Source organism: Oxyura jamaicensis, chromosome 15 (genome assembly GCF_011077185.1).
Source record: "Oxyura jamaicensis isolate SHBP4307 breed ruddy duck chromosome 15, BPBGC_Ojam_1.0, whole genome shotgun sequence".
Classification (NCBI taxonomy): Eukaryota; Metazoa; Chordata; class Aves; order Anseriformes; family Anatidae; genus Oxyura; species Oxyura jamaicensis.
In genome coordinates this window covers 14,203,668-14,228,441 of record NC_048907.1, presented here as the reverse complement: position 1 = coordinate 14,228,441, position 24,774 = coordinate 14,203,668, and the positions used below count along the sequence as shown (strand labels likewise).

The following is a 24,774-nucleotide window of genomic DNA, read 5'->3' as shown; positions in this document are numbered from 1 at the left end:
GGGGGGGGGGGGGGGTTAAAAATTGAAGAATGTGGAAATGGCCAAAATATTGTGATTTTGAAATGCACCAATATATTACTAAATGTTTCTTAGTAATGTTGTATGTATACTTGAATTTATACTTTTATACTTGAATTAAACTAGGATATTTATATTTTTATACTTGAATTAGACTAGGATAGTATATTTCATTTTAAACTAAAGCATAAAAGTCACCACCTAGACCAGTTATTGTATTTCCTGCAGTTACCAGCTGTGAAGATAATTGTTTACTTAATATTACTTGGATATTCATAAAAATTCAGCTGCAATTTCTGCTTATCAGTGGATGACCAAGGCTGTTACAGGGGGTGGCAGACTACAAAGTTTGGGAGCCGAATCAGAGTCTGTTGTGCACATTCAGAGTGCTCAGTATAGCAGAGCAGACAGAGTGACAGTTCTATTTAATCTCCTTTTATTTTTATGAGTTTCAGCTCAGCTTTTCAGGAGTCTTGGACCATGGATCCTCCCATACGGTGTTTACAGGTTTCTGCCTAACAGACTTGTGTGGGGATGCAGACAATGGGTCAGTTCTGCGGTACATTAAAGCCCTTGGCTGTATTGCAGGAATATGAAGGAAAAACAGAGAAAGCAGAAGTTATGCCATAAGGCTATTCCATAGGTAGTGCTATAGGGTTCATGTTATTCTATTTTAGCTATAAACAAAATTCTATTAATGTTATTCTATTTTAGCTCTAAACAAAAAGATAAAAGAATCAAAACTCAGTTCCTTGGTCTTTCTAGTTTAAATACCACAGTGGAATAGCATAGGGCACTACAGAAAAAATAAGGTAAGTGGCAGATTTGAAAATTGCTTTTACATTCCTGTGTAATATGTGTAATATTTACCTTACTGTGTAATATGCTAATTGCTTATACTTCAATATTTCTATATCTGTGTAATAATAATGAGTTGTGACTGCTATCAGTGATTAACTAAAAAAAAAAAAAACACAAAAACAACTACTTTTAGTGAGGTGATGATTAATTGCTTCCTAATGCTGAGGATCTGTAATGACTGTAGTGGCCCTAGCTATGAAGCTATTAGATAACGCGTACAATATATTTCCGTTCCTTTGTGCACATCATGAATCTGTAATTCCTGAAGTTGATTGTCATGCAGAGAAGAGATTTAAAACTTCAGTAGCCTTTATCATGACAAACTGCCTTTTACAATTTTTATGCAGATGCGGCTCTGAAGTAATTAATCAAAATAAATTCATTCAAATGCACAATGCTTCCTTTAATGATACCATTGGCAAAAGGCAGAAGATTGAGGTTTCTAATTGCTGATAATGTGCTAGTAGTCAAGTTTCCTGTCTTTTCTATAGAGAGGTCTTGGGAAATTTCAAAAGGTTTTTTAACCTTTGTAATAGTGGCTTAATATCAAACCCACTTAGAATTCAGATATACCAATAATGACCTATTGGAAAGAGAGAAACAGAAGTGACAGCTTATTACTTAGCAATTGGTACCTCAGTTCTGCACTAAGGAGTGCAGAAAGCAGAAATATCATTCACATTTGCATGTCAGGTTTTTTCATTTTAAAGATAGAGATAATTTTCTTTTGTCCAGTGAAGAAGGATCATATTGTTTGGGATGGGTGAAGTAGAATAGACTTATTTAGGATACAAGATATATAGGTTATTGTATTACCATTCAATTTTGAAAATTGGAGAATCAGAAGATAGAGGGGTGGAGGAAACCACAAGAGGTCACCTGCTCCCTTTCCTCTTTTACCAAATTCAAAGAACTAATGTTGTTTCAGAAAGATATAACCTGTTCCTCAAAAATCTCTGTGATAGATAATATATTTTATTCTGTCCCAGACAATTTATTCCAGAAATTCTCTATCATTATTTGTATAATAAAGACTGCCTTAATGTCAAACAAACCTTCCTTGTTGCAGCTTAAGCCCATTACTTCAAGCCCTGTCCATGAACATAGAAAATAGTTTATTCTCCTAATTTTCAGAAGACTTTTATGTATATGGAGACAGTAATCATCTTTCTTCAGTTAAGAAAGTCTTTACTGAAGTATATCTCTCAAATATACATCCCTTTAGCTGAGGCCTTACTACTGCTTTGTTGATAAGGACTTCACGTCTTAATGGGTGATATTGCTCTTTACAGAGCTTAGTGTGGGAAGGCTTTGTTTTTTAACCAAAGTAGCATGTAATTTCCAATTTACGTTCAGCTTGTGATCCGCTAGAGCCCCAAATGGTTTTCTGAGAGCAGCTTTTCCTGTTCAATCTTCTCCGTCTTGTATTTGTAGGATTACTTGTTCCTCAGAAAATGGTGCAACTTGGTTTAACTTTATTACATTGCATTTTTTAAAAAAACACTGTGGTGTAGGCTCAGAGCTTAGCAGTGACTGTGGCTGGTGATGCAGCAAACATGATTTAGTGTGATCTTACTGGCAGTCTTGCCAGTAACGCAAGGTAACGCAGCTGGTCTTTTTCTGGTGGTATGCAGGGCTGGGAAATCAAGAGCACTGCGTCCTCATGCAGATCAGTGTCTTGTGGCCTTGCCTGCTGCTCTTCCCACTATCTTCTATCCTATTTTTCTTAATATTTGAGTTTTTGTTGGGGTCACTGATTACACAGCACTACAGGCACAAGCAAAGCTGAGCTGGAGGAAGTTCTAGTGACTCCCAGACAGGTTGTCACAAGTTAAATTCAGGTAATGAATTCACTCTGATGCTCATAGCACAGAAGTTTTATCTCACTGTATAATCACATTTTGTTTTTTATCTTCTTCATGACAGTGGCGTGGGGTTTGTTTGTCTGTTTTTTTTTGTATGTATATGATTTTCTTTTTTTGTGTTGAACTTCATAGATTGCCATTAAATGCAAACATGGATAAATCCCCAAGCCACAAAGTATGCTTTAAATCTGAAAGTCATTTCTATTTTTGGTATTGCTCTTCTTCTGGACCTGTCCCTTTAAATTAGATTTCTCTACCAGTAATTCATACAGTTGCTAAAGACAAGCTGGATCTGAGTAGAATCATTTCAAAGCAGAGCTGAGATAGCCTGAAAAGATGTCCTGTCATTTCTGCAAAGTCTCTTGCTGCTCCTTCACCCTGGAGTCCTTAGTTCACACTGTTTAACACTCTGAGCCACAAAAAATAAGGCGTTAAGGGACTAAGGCAAAAGATTAATTTTAAAGGATATACAGCACTTGCAATAGCCAAATATATAGCAAAAAATATGGTGAACCTGCTTTTTGGTGAAGCTATGTGGGTTATTCAACACTTGTTTCTTTGTAAGTCTGCCTACAGAAGAGTAGGCTGAGGGGGATCTCCATCTTCAAAAATCAAGAGTTTCCAAAGATGGCCTTAGACTTTCCAATAACGTTATTTGTAAATCTGGCTCTAATTTACTGTGTTGTGTAGCTCTGTTTACATAAAAGCCATAGGAACAATGTTCTTACTTTCCTAAAACAGCCAAAATCCCTATTTTAATAGATTATTATTTTTTTAAATTTGATGGTGTTTCTTATGAAAGCAGCAGGAAAACCTGAGGAATAACAAGTTGCAAGATGAAAAGAAAATCTGACCTAGATTTCAAGCTCAATAAACTTGAATTGAAAACAAATTCAATAGTATCAGTGCCACATTTTGCTGCTGTTAACATTAACAGCAGCAGTCCTCTTGACTTTGTTGCTGAGAATTTTGCTGAATATTTTATTCATTTTATAGAGCTGGAATTTGAAAGTAGGAGAAAACTTTGAAGGTCTTCCTGCATGGGAATCTTGGGACTACAATGATGCTGAAACAGTTCAGGAGTTAGAAGAGTTAGCTTAGTCAATGGTGCATTGAAAGGCTTTTATATGCCATGACCCAAGTTCAAACTTTCGATTTCCTTGTTATTTTCCTTGCAGTTAACAGTATCACTAACTCTTTCCAGATTCCTTACATTGCTTCACTGGCCATATCAACGGAAATTAAATCAACTTGAAACAGTTCCAGATACATAGTTAACAGAGAGGCCCTGTCTTTGCAATGGCCTTATATTCAGAGAGTAATGTTTTTGCTTTTGATGCTCTTGCACCCTGTCCCAACTACTGCCAATCAAATCCAGTTCTGTAATAATCCTGAACTAATGTCTTGGAAGGTAAATATTGGGAAAAGCCCCAAATATTAAAAAGTAGAATCTGTCTGTGACGTGTGCCTGCCTGGACAGAACTGAGTTGTGGTCATTTTGCTCACTATTTAACAATGTGCAATGCAGGTGATAGTGCTTGTTTAGCAGGTAAAATATAAATGGACTTTTACTACTTATTTCCGAGTTGTGCCTAATAGAAGATGAGATTAGGTCATTAGCTGCTGAGAATTAGTGCATCTCTCTTGAGTATAAGTCCATCTGAAGAGCTGGTGCTCAATCTTTGGAAATGTCTTTAGCTGTCTCGTAACAGTGCTGTGCTTTGTTTTGTGTACAGGATACAGAAATACTGAACACTGCAATTCTCACGGGAAAAACAGTGGCAGTGCCCATCAAAGTGGTTTCCATTGAGGAGAGCAGTGCTGTGACAGACATCTCTGAATCAGTTGAGTGCAAATCCTCAGATGAAGATGTCATCAAAGTAAGTTCATGCCCTGTGTTGGCTTCTGAAATTTCTTGTCTTTGTATATAATAACAACCTGGGAACAGACACCAAATCTAGTCCTGTAAATTAATTGTTCTTTTGTTTCAAAAGCATGAGGAGTATTTTTAAGAAAAGAGAGAGTTAGGACCATGAGTACAGCCACCACACTGAGTTTCAATAGAATTTCAGTGTTTAATTTTTATTGGTGTCTTAGTTTTAAAATGTCTTGGTAAAGCCACCTCAAGTCCTCTGAGCATGGAGTTCATTCATTGCAAAAACAGCTCTGCTGTTAGTTCTGCCTCTCCAGATGTTTCTTATTACCTTGCCAGCTGTTGTTATCACTTCCACAGCTGCATCAGTAGAATGGATTGGATAAATATTCCCCAGCAACCGCAATGCAAAGTCATCCCGGTGGACTTCACATTCTGCTGAGAGCTGTTTTGAATTAAGAAGTTGTTTCTGTATAGAAGTGGCTAGAAAGCACTCACATTGCCTGATCCATCAATTTAGCACTAGCAGCTTAATGTCACATACTAACAAATACCTGTGGGGTCATACTGTCTTATGGCAACACAACTATTTCTGCTGTGAATGTGTAGTCAAAACCCTGAAGGAAATTCACATTTGTGCAGTCAGTACAGAGACAGTACTGTTCAGGAATCCTGTTGCAGCTTTCTACATAGGATTTTCGTAGTGCATGATCCTTGAGCAAGGGTGATTTTACCCTGGGTCCATGAGCTCTCTGGAAAAGGAATTTGTTATGTTGTATTTGATATACATCACCAGATGGTGCATAGAAAATGACAGCACAATGATTTCTCAAATAAAAGTTCATCTGCAAAAAAGTCTGAGTTTTATAGCTTTGGAGCATATTGATCAAAAAGAAATGAAATTCCCAAATCTTAACAAAGAGGAGAGTGTTGTTCTTGCAGTAATTGCAGCACATCCTGGACTACCACAGTTCTCCAACAATTTGTTTGGAAAGAATGTTTTGTTGCAGCACTAAGTCCTTTGATTAGCACTTGGGACCCTGCTGTGCTCTTCTTTTCTACAGAAATAATTTATCTCCTCTAAAAGGGTTTCTTAAAACAGAGTCTGTTTGCACTATTGGAACATTTCTAAGTGGCCTCTAGAAGCCTCCCTATCTAGCCACTCTGAAGTTAAAGTGGAACAAATAACTGGAGGCTAGCACACAGTGCTTATTGGTATTGACTAGAGAAAATTTTTAGGTATAATTTCTTTCAGAAATGTTTTGAAGTTGCTCAGACAAATAGGGAAAATGTTGTCTGTATATTTAAAAATATAAACAGACTCCCTAGAGGAATGCATCTGTGACATAAGAGCTAACTGCTATAAATCATACAGCTAGTTAAAAAATAGATTTCAAAATCTACACATTTGAAATGTGTTGGACAAAACGTTTTTTATCATTTCATCATAAAGAAAAAAAAGGTGGTTTGTTTTTGTTTTATTTATTTATTTATGGATCAGATTTTTTTCCAGTCAATTTCTTTACGTGAGCAAATGAAGTTTGGTGTTTGAGTCAAATTGAAATGTTTATATTTGTTCTGATTTTTAAGAGCACACAGAAACCTTAAAATGGAGCACAGAAGTCTTTCATCCTTAATTCATTTTGAAATTCTCCGTAAAGGTTTTATGTTAAATTCTTTGGATGTATCATCTTGCTCTGTAAAATAATGTTTTAGATATCTTGTTGGTAGTAACCATTCTGTTAAAAAACAGAAGTCTAGTTATCATAAATGATACTTCTTCATACAAGATCATGGTAGCTTCAACAAAAAAGGGTGCATGTGTTTGCAGCTCATGTTCCTAAGCATCCCTCTCATAGCAGAATCAAAACACATTTAAATGTACAAAAACCTGCAGATGAATTTAAACCACAAGCTAAGAAAAGTAATGAGATATTGATGAGAGCTATGTAATACTTATACATATTATCATTTAAAGGTTCACAGAGATATTTTTGTTTAATTTCAGTTGTGTGGAATTTCAGATTGCTTTGGATTCAGATAAACATAGTTATGCTGGAAGTTGGGGGGACTGCTGCTTGCTAGGACTTAGTTTGTAATATTTTGTCATTAACTAGATAAGTGTCCATTTGTATGGGTCATGTAAACAGCCTAGAGATAACGTTTTTGCCCTGCAATTTGAATGGCCATCAGATAAAAGCTTATATGTATTAATTTTTACAGTGCCTTCAGTTTGGCTGTAATTGCATTATTCCCAGTAACAGAGCCCAGTGGCAGTTGCAGGGCAAGCAGGCGTTAAGTCCTAGTCAGCATGGGTTTATGAAGGGCAGGTCCTGCTTGATGAACCTGATCTCTTTCTATGACAAGGTGACACGCTTAGTGGATGAGGGAAAGGCTGTGGATGTGGTCTACCTTGACTTCAGTAAGGCATTTGACACCATTCCCCACAGCATTCTCCTCAGGAAACTGGCTGCTCATGGCTTGGACTGGCGTACACTTTGTTGGGTTAAGAGCTGGCTGGATGGCAGGGCCCAGAGAGTTGTGGTGAATGGAGTCCAATCCAGTTGGAAGCCAGTCACTAGCGGAGTCCCCCAGGGCTCGGTACTAGGACCAGTCCTCTTTAACATCTTCATCGATGATCTGGATGAGGGGATCGAGTGCACCTTCAGCAAGTTTGCAGACGACACCAAGTTAGGTGTGTGTGTCGATCTGCTTGAGGGTAGGAAGGCTCTGCAGGAGGATCTGGATAGGCTGGACTGATGGGCCGAGGCCAACGGTATGAAGTTCAACAAGGCCAAGTGCCGGGTTCTGCACCTGGGGCACAACAACCCCAAGCAGAGCTACAGGCTGGGAGATGTGTGGTTAGAAAGCTGCCTGGCAGAGAAGGACCTGGGAGTATTGGTTGACAGTTGGCTGAATATGAGCCAGCAGTGTGCTCAGGCGGCCAAGAAGGCCAGCAGCATCCTGGCTTGCATAAGAAACAGCGTGGCCAGCAGGTCCAGGGAAGTGATTGTCCCCCTGTACTTGGCTCTGGTGAGGCCGCACCTTGAGTACTGTGTTCAGTTTTGGGCCCCTCGCTACAAGAAGGACATGGAGGTGCTTGAGCGAGTCCAGAGAAGGGCTACGAAGCTGGTGAAGGGTCTGGAGAACAAGTCTTATGAGGAGCAGCTGAGGGAGCTGGGACTGTTTAGCGTGGAGAAGAGGAGGCTCAGGGGTGACCTTATTGCACTCTACAGGTACCTGAAAGGAGGCTGTAGCGAGGTGGCGGGTGGTCTATTCTCCCACGTGACAGGACGAGGTGACAGGACGAGGGGGAATGGGCTAAAGTTGCACCAGGGGAGCTTTAGGTTGGATATTAGGAAGAAGTTTTTTACTGAACGGGTTGTTAGTCACTGGAATAGGCTGCCCAGGGAAGTGGTTGAGTCACCATCCCTGGAGGTTTTTAAAAGACGTTTAGATGTAGAGCTTAGGGATATGGTTTAGTGGAAGATTTGTTAGTGTTAGGTAGGAGGTTGGACTCGGTGATCTTGGAGGCCTCTTCCAACCTAGACTATTCTGTGATTCTGTGATTCTGTAGAGATAAGATATATCTACAAGTAACAGGTAATAGCTTCCCCAGCGATAATCTTGGTCTTGAGGCAGTTCAGTGCATAGTTTGTATCCTGACTTAATTTGCTGACTATAACTCCTCTTACATTTTTTTTTAACATCTCATAGTTTCAGCTCCAGAAAGCACTCTGTTCATTCACTTCCAAATTCACTGTAGATTTCCTGACCTTTAAAAGTCTTTGAATGCTCTAGACCTTCAGACAGGGGTCCAACCTTTTAAAACAGGACAAAAAATTTATTATGGCACTAAAAATCAAGCCGCAGCCAAATTCTACTTTTCTAAGCTGGAATTTACTAGTAGGATCCATATATCTAGATCCATTAATAGTGATTGCTGTTGCATATATAGCCTCTTTTTCATCTCATGGAAATTAAAGTCAATTGTGGCAGCTTTTGCCAGCACATTTATGTGGTTTTTCCCATGAAAATAACCCGAGTTCAAAAATCTTCTATGCTATTTCAGAAGCTACAGTAAACATTTTGGGTTTGCATTTCATTATTCTTGGACTAGCCTTTATCCCACCACTATGTGAAGGGATGTTACATATATGGCATTGTATTTTTAGTGTATTGCTAGTATTTATAATCAGTAAATTGAGTGAGTGTAGTAGACTTGAACCATACTCCAAGACCTTATTTACTAGTTTCTTTTCATTTTAAATGGTATTTGTCATTAACAGCTTTGATAAAGTTTTAAGATCAAAACATAGATTCACATAATATGTGTACAAACATGCAGCTGCTGTGGTCATCAGTGGGAACAGAAGTGTGGATCTCACCTTTAAGACATCCCTTGGTAGCTGTTAATAAACAGTGGGCTCTTATTTTCTTTGGGACTGATGAGCAGAGAAAGACATTAACGGTAGGTAGAGGCCACTGGAAGAATGTTAGGAATTCGGGTTATGAGCTCCAATCCGGGACAAGGTATCACAGCTGTCCCACTCTTATCACAGTAGGTTGAAACAAAATCCCAGATCAAAGCAGTGCTGAACTGTTGGGGGCTGAAAATTTGACTAGGGGTTTTTATAGGTGAACTCTGGTTTAGTAGTGAAAAGCTTGGTACCACTGCTGGTCTCAAAGCTTTCAAAGCAATACTGATGGAACTCACAGACAACTGTCAAGGTTGCAGATCTTGTTTAAAGGTCCAATACAGTAATTCATGCACATAAGTAACTTTGCTGTGAATACTGCTAACATCAGTGAACCTACTAATATGAAAGTCTTTTAGGATTCATACATATTTCAGAGATTTTGCCATTTCTGGTGGAAACGATTTAGACAATGAAATTAATTCTTACTAAATAGACACAATTTATGTTGGAATATGTGCTGTTTATTTGTGATCTGTTCAGATTAAAGGAGGCTGTGTAACACATGATGCAGGAAAGACTCAGTTTGCTAATGAAGAAGCTGATGGATGTCTTTCTGATAGATAAATAAAAAGTTTCACACTAATTGTAGTAACTTATTTTTATTTTTAATCTGGACCATATCACAAGACCCTATTTAGTCAGGAAAAGTAATCAGCACTTCATTATTTAGAAGATACTTTACTATTGTTTTAATATACCCAATCACAAAAAAAAAAAAAAAAAAAAAAAAAAAAGCTATGCTTCATCCTCTTCAATTCAGAGAACTTGTTGATTCAGAGAATTGTTTGAGTGGGAACAGACCTTAAAGACCATCTAGTTCCAACCCCTGCCATGGGCAGGGGCAGTTGTTCAGATAACTACAAAATTACACCGCTCTTCCTTGCCCTCCAGTATTTGCAAAACTTGCAATGTTTTATAAAAGGAGATATAGAAAGCACTGCCTTCACTTTGATAGGCAGAGGAACCACTAGTTAGCAACATCCATAGGTATTTTTATTAAAAGTTGAATTATGCATTTTTCTGCCAGTAGATTGACTGCAGTTCCAAGCTGAGTGGCTGAACTGCAGGCAGCTAATAAAGAATCTAACTCTTCAGCCTCAGTGCTGCAGTCATTAAAGTGCTGCACTTATTAAAGCCTTAAAGCCATCAGGAAAGTTCACCCTGAAATGTTAATGGTATAGGGACAGTCCCTCAGGCTCCCTAATGTCTCATCATATTCCAGAGGAAAACTAAACAAAACAACCAAACAAAACAAAAACAATAACAAACATAACAAAAAAAAAAAAAAAGAGAGAGAGAGAGAGAGAGAGAGATCTATGTCTAATAGACATCTGTAACTATTACGGAAGCCCTTTCATCATATTGCTTAGATACCAAATAGATACTTACTCTGACTTGAATCAATGGCTACATATTGGGTCAACACAATCATTTGATCTCTGAAGCACAGGGGCTGGATGTGAGGTCAAATTCAAAAGCAAGCTTCCGCTACCGGCTAAGGGAAACCATCCCATCCTTTCTTTATTTTAGCCCTACCTAAAAATGTGTGGTTATCCCTGCACAAGCAAGACTTATACTGTTAGTGAGAGCAGAGGATCCCACACTCTGCACATCTATCGACCTGAGTGGGGATCAGCTTCTTCCCACCGCTGATGGACTGACTGAGGGCAACGTACTGCTGAGGCACCAGCTCCTGCTACCTGATTTACTTACTGCAGGGGCCCAGCTGGTCCCTGGATCCCTCTGAACTTGCCAGGCATACAACAAAAGAGAGCAAAACAGGGGCTCAGAGAATGGTGAGATGGGGACAGATGATCACAGAAGTATTAATGGTGGAAGGGTGTGTGGTGTTAAGTTAAAGAAAGTGGTGCGGCCAAAATTTGTTGGTCTCTCAAAACCTCCACGAAGATGAATGGGATTCAGGATGTGACTGTCCTCACCCAGTGCACTGCAGCGCTAAAGGGTATGGACATGTTCAAGATTGTTGAGGAATGACCTAAATGTCTCATAGAATCATAGAATCATAGAATATCCCGAGTTGGAAGGGACCCATAAGGATCATCAAGTCCAACTCCTTGCACCACACAGATCTACCCAAAAGTTTAGACTATGTGACTAAGTGCACAGTCCAATCACTTCTTAAATTTAGACAGGCTTGGTGTAGCGACTACTTCACTGGGGAGCCTGTTCCAGTGTGTGAACCTCCAGTGAAGAACCTCCTCATGATGTCTAGTCTAAAATTCCCCTGCCTCAGCTTAACCCCCTTCCTTTGGGTCCTATCACTGGTGCTTATGGAGAATAGGTCACCCGCCTCTCCACTCCCGCTCACGAGGAAGTTGTAGACCGTGATGAGGTCCCCCCTCAGCCTCCTCTTCTCCAGGCTGAACAGGCCCAGTGACCTCAGCCGCTCATATGTTTTCCTCTTCAGGCCCTTCACCATCTTCGTTGTCCTCCTCTGGACACTCTCCAACAGTTGAATGTCCTTTTTGTGCTGTGGTGCCCAGAACTGCACACATTACTCGAGGTGAGGCCGCACCAGCGCAGAGTAGAGTAGGACGATCACTTCCCTTGACGGACTAGCAATGCTATGCCTGATGCATCCCAGGATATGGTTGGCCCTCTTGGCTTCCAGGGCACACTGCTGGCTCATATACAACTTGCCGTGAACCACGACCTCCAGATCCCTCTCTGTGGGGCTGCTCGCCAGTGTCTCGTCACCCAGTCTGTACGTACAGCCAGGGTTGCCTCATCCCAGGTGCAGGACTCAGCACTTCCTTTTCTAAAATTCATGTGGTTGGTGATCGCCCAGCTCTCCAACCTGTCCAGATCTCTCTGCAAGGCTTTTCCACCCTCATCTGAGTCCACAACTCCAAGTTTGGTGTCGTCGGCAAATTTGCTCAAAACACCTTCTAGTCCAAATCATTTATAAAGACATTGAAGAGGACTGGCCCTAATATAGAGCCTTGAGAGACCCCACTAGTGACCATCCGCAAGCCTGATGTGGCCCCATTTACCACAACCCTTTGAGCCCTGCCCGTCAGCCAATTGCTCACCCATCGGATGATGTTTTTGTTCAGCTGGATGCTGGACATTTTGTCCAGTAGGATTCTATGGGAAACCATGTCAAAAGCCTTGCTGAAGTCCAAAAAGATCACATCAGCTGGTTTCCCTTGGTCGACTAGACGGGTGATCTTATCATAAAAGTAAAACAAATTTGTTAGGCAGGACCTACCCCTCACGAACCCATGTTGGCTGGGACCAATGACTGCATTGTCCCCCAGGTGTGCTTCAATAACTTCAAGAATCATCTTCTCCATAATTTTACCAGGCACTGACGTGAGATGGACAGGCCTGTAGTTGCCAGGGTCTTCTTTCTTACCCTTCTTGAAAATTGGCACAACATTTGCCAGCTTCCAGTCTACTGGGACTTCTCCAGATTCCCAAGATCGTTGAAAAATTATTAAGAGAGGTCCCGCGGTGATGTCAGCCAGCTCTTTCAGCGCCCTGGGATGAATCCCATCTGGACCCATGGACTTGTATGGATCCAGGTGGAGCAGCAAATCCTGCTGTCGGTTGGGAGTCGGTTGGGAGTCGGTTGGGAGTTTGTCATTCCCACCGTCACGGTCCACCAGCTCAGGGCACCCTGGGTCCCGAAGCCCATCATTAGTGTTGAAGACAGAGGCGTAGAAGGCATTAAATGTCTCTGCTTTGCTACATCATTGTCTGTGAGGAGACCTTCCCCATCAAGCAGCGGACCTATGTTTTCTTTGGTTCTTCTGTTCACATATCTAAAAACCCTTTTTTATTGTCTCCCACAGACACAGCCAGCTTCAACTCTAGCTGGGCTTTGGCCACACAAATTTTCTCCCTACAAACACAAACAGCATCCGTGTATTCTTTCCTCGCCACCTGACCCTCCTTCCAGCAGTCATACACTTTCTTTTTTCTCCTAAGCTCCAGTAGAAGATCCCTGGTCAGCCAGGCCGGCCTTCTGCCCCGCCTGCCTGACTTCCGATATTTTGGAATTGCCCAATCTTGTGCTTTTAGGAGGCAGTGCTTAAAAATTGACCAACACTGATGGACACCAATGCCTTCAAAAGCAGTTTCCCAGGGACCTTGCTGACTAGTTCCCTGAGCAGCCTGAGGTCTGCTTTCCCCATATCCAGGGCTTAAGTTTTGGTGGCAGTTTTCCTTCTGTCACCATAAATTCTAAATTCAACCACTTCATGGTCACTGTGATTGAGATGGCCGCCAATTGCCACATCTCCCAAAAGACCTTCTCTGTTCTCCAGCAACAGGTCTAGGAGGGCACCTTTCCTAGTTGACTCCCTTAGCACCTGCACCAGGAAGTTATCATCGAGGTGCTTTATGAACCTCCTGGACTTGCTCGTGTCAGCCGTGTGGTGATCCCAGTTGATGTCTGGCAAGTTGAAGTCCCCCATAAGGACAAGGGGAGTTGATCTCAAGGCATCTCTCAGTTCTGCAAAGAATAATTCATCGGCATTGTCATCCTGGCCAGGTGGTCTCTAATAGACTCCCACTACGACATCCCCTGTATTTGTTCGTCCCTTAATCCTTACTCAGAGGCTCTCAACTTTGCCATCGCTGACCTGAAGTTCCACACAGTCCAGCCCATGCTTCACATACATCGCCACCCCGCCACCTTGCCTACCCTGCCTGTCCCTCCTGAAGAGCCTGTAACCATTTATTGCAACACACCAACCACAGGACTCATCCCACCAGGTTTCACGTATGCCGATGATGTTGTCACTGTGGGACGGGGCCAAGACTTCTAGCTCATCCATTTTATTCCTCATACTGTGTGTGTTTGTGTAGAAGCACTTCAAATGCGCCTCCCTACACGCAGTACCTTGTGGAGCTGACCAAAGGACCTCACTGGTACACAGTCCCTCTGATTCTAGCGCACCATCCCCTAGGTCATCACTGGCGTGCCTGGTTTTATCCCCTTCCCCCTTCAACTCTAGTTTAAAGCCCTTAAAATCCTTATCCCTCTCTGAGAGAGGTGCATCCCATCTGCTGCCAGCAGGCCTGATGTTGCATAGACCTTCCTGTGATTGAAGAACCCAAAGTTCTGATGGTTGCACCAGTCCCGAAGCCATGTGTTAATGTGATGAGTCTGCTTGTCAACATTGACCCCCCCTATTGGAAGGACAGAGGCAAACACAACCTGTGCCCCTGATCCTTTAAGTAGTTGCCCCAAAGCCCTAAGGTCCCTTTTGATTGCTCTCAGCCTTCTCGTTGCTACCTCGTCATTACCAGTCTAGTAGTAGTGGGTAGTAGTCAGTGGGCCGTACTAGGTGCTTGTCTTTCTTAGCAAAGTCTCTCACCCGAGCCCCAGGGAGGCCACAGACTTCCCTGTGGGTTGGGTCTGGTTGGCATATCAGGCCCTCTGTCCCTTTCAGAAGGGAGTCCCCCATGACGATAACCCTTCTTTCTTTTTTGACAGATGATGTAACAATGCGGGGGGTAGGTTGCCTTGCCGTAGGCAACCTCTCCAACTGGGATGGGCTTTTGTCTACGTCGTTGTTCTGACTGTCGTGTTCTAGACCCTCATACCTGTTATATAAAGGTAGATGGGAAGGAGAGGTGGGCAGGGACAGGGCTCGCCTACCACCCCGAACAGGAACCTGCCTCCATTCCCCCCCCTTGGCCTAGGTCCCCTCCTACTGCCTGGCAGGATAAGGGAACTTTTGTCTTCTGCACAGCAGGAGACACTTGTGCTGTGGCAGGCTCATGAGTCTGTCTCAGAAATGGTACACTACACCTCCACCAGTCAATTTCCCTCTCTGACTCCCTGATGCTCCTGAGCCTGCTCACCTCCTCCCGAAGCTCCGCTACCTGGCTGGGCGGCTCTTCAACCTGGGCACACCTCCCACAGGCACACCCCTCGCTGCTGCTGTCGGATACCGACAGAAGACTTGGGCACACCCTGCAGCCCGAGGCCTGGATGGCCACGTGTTTCCTCGAGCTCTCCGTCTGAGTAGACACATCGGTGACTGTGGCTGGAGAGGCCACGAGAGATGTGGAGGCCATGGCTTTCTGCCTGGTTGATTCCATGGCCAGGTTCCTTGCAAGCAGGTTACCTTGGCTTACCATGGCTTGCTTTCCACAGGACTAATTGAAGATCTGATCCTTTTCCTATTGAAATTAGTGTTAGACTGTTAGCATTGCAGTTGTGATATCATAGTGAGTCAGTGCTTCTGGTCCTAAGCAGAGTTTGGAGATAATTGTAGTTGGTTCTGTGAAAAGTTATGGATGATGCCAAAATATATAAAGCAGGAATCTCTTAAGTATCAGTCAGAGGAAAGCTAAGTCTGCTCAAAACCAAGCTTCCCATGGCCTCTAAGGGTTCTTCCCTGTGCTTTCTTACTACCAGCAGCATCTGGAGGCAAGTAATGATGCAGTTATTCACAATGTTTGTGATGAAGTGTGATGCAGACAGTGATTTCAAGGGGAAGCAGAGTTTGAGATGTCTGTCCATTAGAAACCCTGGCAGGTTACTGGCACGTTAAATTTCCTCTCATACCTTTCAACTCTTGCTGCAAACAGCAGGGTAAGCATCCAAACTTGCATTGAGTTTCTGCACCTCAGCATACACATATATTCTTTGTTTTGGGCTTTATTGCAAAGCTTTCAAGACTCAGAGGATTTAGGGCTTCACATTATGTTTTTAGTGCAGTTATAGGAGAAAATAATAATTAAAAAAAAAGGCTAGCAAGAAAGAACTGGTTGTTCCTACCACCTATTTTGATCAAGGAAGAACACTAACTTCCAATAAAAAGCTGCTACAGTGTATATAATGCAATTGATTTATTGCTCATTTTTCACTTAGGTCAAATAAAACTCTATTTGGAGTCTGTTAGCTAGGTGCAACTGTTGTAGAGATGAGCACGCTGAATAACAAGTTGATGGATAAACTTTTGATTGAAACAAGTCTTATTCCTATCTCAACCCTGTGAAGCAAAAGGAGAAATGAAACAGGGTTTCCTAGAATCCAATATGGTCTAATAATAGGCCATACTTTGTGCTTGAATGTAATGCTCTGTTCTGTGGTTTCACAGGAGTCCTACAGGATGCAGCAAAAGCATGCAGGGTTCAATCTGAACAGTAGCAGCCACCAGCAGTCCTCCTCCCCGTAACATGGAGGCAGCTGTTCAAGGAGTGTTGATGCCTCTTTAAGGAAAATAATAATAATAATAATATTAATAATCATCATAATAAAAGAAGTAGTAGTAGCTGTGTAACTTTCTGGCAGGAATGTAGAAAAGTTGCATTATCCCTTGTGAAGCGTTTGTGCATTCATACTTAGGCATGCAAGTCCTCTCTTGGTTAGCTCCAGAATGGGGAGCAGAAAGCTCAGTCCATGTGTTGCTGCACTGCGACCCAACACAGCTGCACTGCTTTGGGGTCCTGAGCTTGGTAGGATCTCTGCTCGGGGCTGTAGGGACACACCAGCAGGCTCAGAACAAGCCTGGGATCTCTGTCACATGCTCCATCAACCACATGTTGCAGATACCCACAAGGGGCACCACAAATTACTTTCCTGAAATGAATGTGCAGCAGCTGATGAACTGCAAATACAGTTCCTACTCAGCACAGCCTAATACAGCCTTGAAAGCCCTCAAAAGCAGAAGCTATATCTCTCTGTGAGTACAAACCCAGCACTTTTTTATCTGATGGTTCCTCTTTCCCCTTCTGATACTATGTTTTTGTGTGATCTGTGTGAAAGTTAAAAGTTTTCAGACAACAGAAGGTCACAGCATGGAAATTCCATTGTTTTGCTGTTCTGAAGCCCTGCTACTTTGTAGGCTTTTCTTCTGGTAAATCCAACATGGTATTTTAAATTATGAACAGAATTGCAAAGAGAAAGTCCACCTCCTTGCCCAAACAGTCAGCTTCAATGGAAATTGAAACTCAAAATAGACATAGTCTGAGATACTTAAATTCAACAATAAAAGGTGTAAATACTTTGCTATCAAATAACAGACAAATATTTCAAAGGCAGCTAAAGAAACGTTTAAGCCATATCCTTGCAGACTTCTTTCCCTGTCATCTCGTGCCTTCATGCAGGTCACTCTCTGTGTTAGTCATGCCAGTGTGGAAAACCTATACATCCCAAATGAAAAATCAAAACAGAGTGGCAGTAACAATGCCTGAAGATCCACAGAAAGTGCTTCAAAATCAACTTCAGAGTTGCGAGATCAAGACCAGGAAAGGGAACTGGAGAAAAAATGAATCTCATGACAGGTATAGATTTGATGGGAAGATTAGCAGGTTTCACCAGACCTTTTTGAACAAGAAGAAATAATTATTTGCCTCTCTTTTCTTTTTCTGCTAATAGTTACAATTTACACATTGTAAATTTGTATATTGTAGATACATATTCAGTTAGGAAAAAGCAAGAAATGTTATGTTCTCAAATTTGTAACTACTGTCTAAAGTGTCTAGTTGGTAGAAATTAAGTCTTTGCATTCACCCTGTGATCCTGCTTTGACATGCAAGATATTTGGGGCCATGCTGTCTGTGTAGTCTGGCATATCCCTAGTGAGCAGTAGCCAAACTCTCTGTTCTGCCCCATTTTCAGAAATTGCTTGACTTGAGAGTGCACAAAATAAGACAGATTTTGTTTTATGTGATAATGGTAGCTGAGAGAGCTCCTGTGGCTCAGAGCAGCTACAGTTCAGCTTCAAAAGCTGGTCATTTGGGAGCAAATAGATGCCCTGCAGTCTCAGCTGGGCTGGCATTTTGTGCCCCTTTTACTCTCAGTTCTGTCATAGTGAATGATATTCAGTTAGTTAAATGTACTGCTTCTGCTCTGCAAAGCTACCAGTGAAATCTTTGTAATGAGATTAGATAATGTACAGCCTATTCCCTAAGAAATGCTCTCTAGCTTTGGGGGTTTTCTAGTTAGTTTTACTAATCTGGCTGCTGATACTGAAAATGCAGATGCTTCTCAGCAGAGAGAGTCCAAATTGCTTCTAAACTATGGCCTGTCTTTAGAGTTCTCTCCTTTTCTTCAGTGCTCAGGGCTCATTCCCTGTGTTATTAGTGCAGGTTGCTGGAAACTTTGCCTGAGTGCATATTGCAGGGATTGGAACCAAATTTGGAAGGTGGCAGCTGTTCACTAGCACAATGCAACGTGAAAGCTGCAGCCATGTTATTCATTGAAAACTGTAGAGTTAATTCTAGGAGCTGCAGAATGTAAGAGACTTCAATCATTTATTAAAGTGTAATACCTGCCCTGCTCTCATTACTCTTCCAGAATGGGAGTGATTATTCCTCAGTTATTTCAAGAAACAAATTCGTTCTTTTTCTTTTGTTGGGTCATAGATAAAAAAGCAACTCATGGCATATATAAGCCTTTCATTTATTATGACAGTCTTATCAGTGTAGTCTTCATTACTGTATTTACCTTTCTGTTTTCCTTGTGAGGGGAGCTTTTGGCTCTGATTTCCAAGTCACTGAGCACAGCACCATGTGAAGTCATTGGGAACGAGGGTGGCTCTGGCAAGTCAAGTCACATTGGCAATTAGCAACTCCTGTAATGGATGCTTCCTTTATACAGGCTGATCTATGTATTACAAAGCTATGAATATCATGACAGAGATCACGGAAGAGCTCAGGTCTGAAGCTTTAACTCTCACCAGACTTAAACAGTTTAGCATGAGAAAATAAATAGTACAGACCTTGAAGCAGATTCCATTTTCCAGTGGTAAGTTATTGATTATTCAGGGTTATGCATCCAGGCATTTAAGTATTGCTTACGAAGTTGCCATCACATAATGCTCATGTAGCATAGGACTTTCTTAATGTATAAAACCATAGTCTCAAAACCTCTTGAATTTGATAGAGAATAATTGCCTTTCTACAGAAAATATTGTTAGAATATTTTAGCACAAATTTTATAACAAGGACACATATGCTAAAAAATCCTAAAGAACCACACAAAAATTTGGTTCTTACTGTTTCTCACTGTCTACTATTTTCAATATGATATTATGTAATTGCCAGTATATTCAGTAGAGAAGTCATTCTGGTGCTCTGTATTTATTAAAGGAATGAGTGACTTCTTTTCACAAAGCTTAACCTCCCCATGTGCTTCAATTGCCCTTCTGGTATGTAAGAGGGATGATACCAAGCTGAAATACTAAGAGAGTCATCTCTTTGAAAAGTGCTGAGTATCACTATTCTTTCCTAATTATCCCGTAAGTTTTCTCATTGAAATTGAGATTCTATTAAGAGGTACTGGAAAAAGCTTTTTGCTCATAGAAGTGCTTTCATAAATATTTAAGCATTTATGTAACCTTTGAATATTTATTACATTTACATTAGTATAACAGAAATGGGCAAATGGGTTTACACACCAAAACACAAGATTCTGGGCCTTTCCAGACTGATAGGGACATTTATCAGAGAAGCTACTATTCAAGTACTACAGAACTTCTTATTTTAAACAAAGGATTAATTTCTTTAAAGACACACAGCAGTGTTTCTTGTCAGTCAAAATTAGAGTGAAGAGAATGTGCGACTAAGTCACAGAGGACAGAAAGCCACAACTCTGGCCTGACCAGGACCCTGAGAAGAGATGTCATCAGGGCTGGACCTGTTCAGAAATAGGGAATCTATCTGTGCTGTGTCTTGTTGAGAGACAAGACAAGAAACCTGGGATCAGAATCAGTCAGATCTGAATGCAATATTCCTGCTGTTATAGCCCAGATATTATTCTGAGGGTTATTCTGAAGTGAAGCAGATTCTCTGGCAGCTTGACACTATTTCCAAGTGAAATTTGGAACATTGAAGAGCTTTCCACAAGCCAGATGCTGAATCCAGAGTTATGCTGGATTTATGTAGTACTGTCTTGATGGAAACTTCCATGACAAGGGCACGGCAGTTTCACTTCTCAAAGGACGATCTAGGAAGGAAGGACACAACTCTTTTCCCATTTCCAATACTGACTTTCAGAAACCTTAGACAAGTCATTTTGGTCTAATTTACTTAAAGTGGCCTCCAGCCGAATGTGCCTCTACTTTATGTATGTATCCCAGCAAGGCACTCATCACCCACAGTTCCAGCTCATGCCAGTCATATCTAAAATTTCTCTCTAAGAATACAAGTTAATTTTAATCATTTTTGTCCTACTCTGCATTGAGTGAGCAGTAGTCAGCTAGCATTCTATAAGGTACTTATCAAGCCACTTTTCTACCATAATTACCTTCCTTTGATTTCTCCAGCATTTCTACTGCTTTTTTTCATACCTTCAAGTGATGGGAGCCAGTCAGTTTGTAAAGCAGCTGACAAAAAGTAGAGTTTAAAATATTTATCCCATGGATACTGAAATATTTATGCCTTTATTTGTAGAAGTCTTCAGTTGTACTAGGCTAATGAATACAAGCAGGATATGTACTACTATTGTAACACAGAATCACTGAGTGGCTGAGGTTGAAAGGACATCTGGAGGTTAGTTTGTCCAGCTCCCCTGCTCAAGCAGTCCACCTAGAGCCATTTGTCCATACCTCTTCATTTCTGTTCTGTTTTAGTTTTGAGACTTTTTAAACCTCATGATGTTTTAAACCACACAGACTTGTTCCTAGAAAATGGATGGATGCCTCACAAATTTGTAGTGTTCATAAATTTAACAGTATTACCATATTAAAAGCTCTTTTTATCCTTCAGAACTGTTCTTCCATACCTGTTGGTATGGATTGATGTCTCCAGAGCTGAAAAAAACATTTGGACAATAAACAAGGCATACACTAGACTCACACAGTACCATTTATCTGTGGGTCTTACAGCTGTTGTTCTCTCCACTCCTTTGTACAACAGATACAAAACAAAGCAGACAGTGTTTTGACTTCACCATCTTTTGAAAGACATTCCCAGCATATATTTGACATGGAATTTGTCTTTTGAAAACAATCTGCCTCAACCAGTAATTAAATGAGATTTCTCAGGAATCTATAGCAGAATTTAACCAACAAAAGAGGGATAGGATCCTCTTACAGAATTGTTAACAGCCCCTTTATGGCTGCAGAGTCCAAGGAAGTACATTGTCATATCCCTTATGGTGACTTCAGGCCACTCATGTTGTGGGAGGTTTCTCCCTTCTTGTAATTCTAGAATACAGAGTTCATTGTGGGATCAAGACCTAAGTCTGAAAGGAGTAAGCAAAGGAAGACCCAGAGGTTTTGCATTTAACTGGTAACTGCACTAGGAATCCCAATATTCAACGCAGCTAATTTGTTCATTACTAGATGGAAAAGTACATTTGCTCCCCAGATCACAAAGTCACATAGTGCCATTAGTGCCATAGGTAGTGTGATTCAGGAGTGACTTTTTTTTTTTTTTTTTTTCCTCCAGGCAGTAGTTTGCTCTGTAGTTTGCTCTGTCAGCTCAATAAAATGTGATTTGTTGCAGAGAGAATCCATCCAAGTCATTTAGAAAGGCAATGGCCTTTGTAACAAAGGGGTACAAAAATATAATGCCAGAAAAAAAAGAGAGACAAAGAAGAAACCTCTGGGGAATTGTGCTTAGCCCTGTCTTTTGCTGTCTAGCTTCTTTATTTTAGTTTTAATCTGGAGAGAGAAGTTAGAAAAACAGAGAAAAGGGGAAAAGTAGATGAATGCAGCTTAATGATGAAAGAAACTGCTGAAATAGCATCAGAAAGCTCTTTAAAATGCAAAAATTCTTGCTGATCTGCTGTGCAGAATGGAAAAAAAACAAACAAACAACAACAACAACAACAAAAAAAAACAATCACTTAAAGGTGGTGGCTAAGCAGGCTTTCCCTTCATCATCTCTCACTTCTTCTGATAACAGAGATAAGAAGCAGTTTCAGAGAGAAAATATTCTCATAGTTAAAGCATAAATACTACAGCAGATGAGAGACAGATAGATCACTGTTCAGAGTCTCCAGCCTTCCAGGCACTATCAGAAACTTCCTTAAAGTATTGTGGGCAAGTCTCGTAGACAATAGCTGGTCATTGTACTGTTTGGTGACCTCCCAAGTGATGCAAGACCCTGGAGGAAACACAGAGAGAGTTCTATAGCAGAGTTTGTCACATAACCCCTACCCTTTTTGGTGAGGGGAGTCTGCTTAGCAAGTTAGACCTTGCATTGTGAATTAGATGCTGAGATACTGCTCCCCTCTGCCTTTCTTCCCCTGTACAGCACAAGTTGGTAAGCCCATTGCCTTTCTTTGTAAAAAGCAATCAATGTTACTTCAAGAACAATGGCTACCTGAAGGCACAAAAGTTAAAATACATGCAGTAATACAATACTGCAATACAATACTGTACTCACTCTGTGCTACATCTTCATCAGAAATAAAGAAGGAACAGAAGAAAGAGCATGTGTAAGGACATTAGCAATGCTTGTACTTGGTGAAAAGAGTAATGTTTTTCTCAATGCAAGTCATAAAGACCTGCCACTGTTGCTGATGCATGTCCCGTACTAACCTGTAACAATTTTAAGGGCTGCTTGGTAGCTACAGCAGCCACTTCCTTAGGATGCTGTATGTATTTGTTTAGCCATTTGTTTGTCACATACCCATGAAAGCATGTAGCAGCTTTATAAATACAGATGGAGATTGGATCTTAGCCCAGAACCATTTAGGAATTGCAGTTTTCCTGCTATTGTTATTGTATTTTTTCTCTGACAGCTGTGTTTTTTTCTGTTACTGACAATGTTGGGCTTTAGATGATATTAACTCCTACACCTAGACCAGACCTGGTCAGTCTGAAGCTGAATATGTTATCAGGAATCTTTATATCAGTATGTGCATGTGGTTTACTGTGTGAATAAAGAAGAAGCTTCTAACTCAGAAGGCTTATGCATTTGTCCTCGGGATCAGCTCCATAGAAATGAACAGGATTGAACCAGTTTCAGAATTGGAATTGTTGCTGCTCCACGTGAAATTAAATTAGATCTTAGTGACCAGCCTCCCAAAAACTTGTGCTCAAAGAAAGGTAGGGCTAAGGAAAGAAGAGACATATCTGAAGCTGCTTTCTCAAATGTTCTTGTGTCTTCCCCTCCAGGCACACCACTTCCCATTAGGCTCTAGAAGCTTTTCTGTGCTCCAGGCACGGCACTGATTCTTGCTGACCAAGGCTCCCTGAGCAGCATTGCTTACACCTGAGGGGGAAAATGGACAGAGAGTTGAAATGACTTTTCTGAGAACACAGAGGAAGACAAAAATTAGAATCTATGTCAGCCAGGACTTCCTTGTACTTTCATTGAGAGTGTTGTGCAATAGGTAACATTCATTTGTGGTATATTGTTTAGATGTGAATTTCTTTTAACCTCAGCCATCCTCCAATTGCTTTTAACCTCAGTTAAAAATTTGATCTAGGATTCTTACAAGACAGTCCATCTCTGTTGAAGAGACATTGGCACCTGCAGGGAGAAGGGGAGTAATGCTGCTGAGCGTTGAGAGAGTCACCCACTGGCCATTCTAGTTTCCATGCAACTGAGACAGCAGCTAGACTTGTGTTCAACATCGGCAGCTCAAATATGGGAGCTGAATGCCCCAATATGTCCTAGTGGTCTAAGCAGAAATGACTCTGCAATCAGGCAGTCAAGGCTGTACCTCCTGACATGTGACCCTTGCTTGCCTCTTCAGTAGTTCTTCCGGAGTGAAGCTGATGCAATGGCACCATAGAAAGCAAGAGCAGCAAATTTAGGGCAGAGTTCTGAGTCACTCTGCTGTATTACATAATTATGCACCTCTGCTACATAGTACTTTTAGATTAGATCAAACAGCCTAGTATGAACAAAGTCCATTTCTGTATAGCCATTCAAGTTGCCTTGTAAAAATACAGCATGCCATTTGTATTGATAAAATGAAGGAATTTCTGCCACCTTCAGACTTTTAAATCTGTCTTGGTCAGTAAGAGAAGCCTAGACAAACAGGTGGGTCTTCTATTGTAGTATGTAGCACTGTTTTCAGTACCCAGAGACAGCATAACCCTCTTAGGGAGTGAGTCATAGAAATGTTTGTATTATGTTCTCTGAAGTTTCCTCTAGCAGTCTAATCATCAAATACTTTACCAGGATGTGGGAAGTGCTTAAACCTGACAGATGATACAAAGTGGGATGTGTTTGTCAAGCTGGGAACAATTTAGCTCCTGTATCGTGGTCCCAGGGGACACCTATCTGTTTTATTAGTGTGAGGACATGAACATTTCCAGCAAATAATCTTCATTTGAATACAGTGGTATGGGGAAGGGGAGTGGGGATAAAAGGCAGGAGATGATGTTATAAATGTATGTTCAGGTGGGGAGACACATTGCCACCACTGACAATACTCATTATGGGTGATGAAATACAATTCTGATGAATGGGAGCAAAAACGGGAGTTGGAAGAGATTTGCTGGGTTTACTGTCAATTTCTGCAGACATACCAGCTCATTTAGTAATGTAACAGCTCCCATTGCTAGACACTTAATATATGATTAATGTGCCACAGGATTTCCCCAGTCATTTATGACACCTTTAGGAATAGATATGACAATGACTTTATCACATGAAGTCACTTCATACTATTTGCATCCCTCTTAATGATTTATATATTTGGGAGTGATTTTATCACTGGTACTCAGTAAGGTAATAAATGAGAAAACTCAATGGTCTGTAAATTACAACATTGATTAAAAAAGCA

General features: G+C 41.1%; 1 protein-coding gene across 9 annotated transcripts in view; it reads left to right on the top strand.

Moving 5' to 3' along the window:
- Nucleotides 1-24,774, top strand: part of TMEM132C (transmembrane protein 132C) — a 229,766-nt gene that overhangs the window by 189,890 nt on the left and 15,102 nt on the right. For 8 of the 9 annotated variants that reach the window (XM_035341116.1, XM_035341114.1, XM_035341118.1 and 5 more), the window contains one exon: nt 4,481-4,624. The exons of the other annotated variant lie outside the window; for it this stretch is intronic. In XM_035341116.1, coding sequence (XP_035197007.1) covers nt 4,481-4,624 — 144 coding nt within the window. The remainder of the gene's footprint in view (nt 1-4,480; nt 4,625-24,774) is intronic. 9 annotated transcript variants of the gene reach the window in all.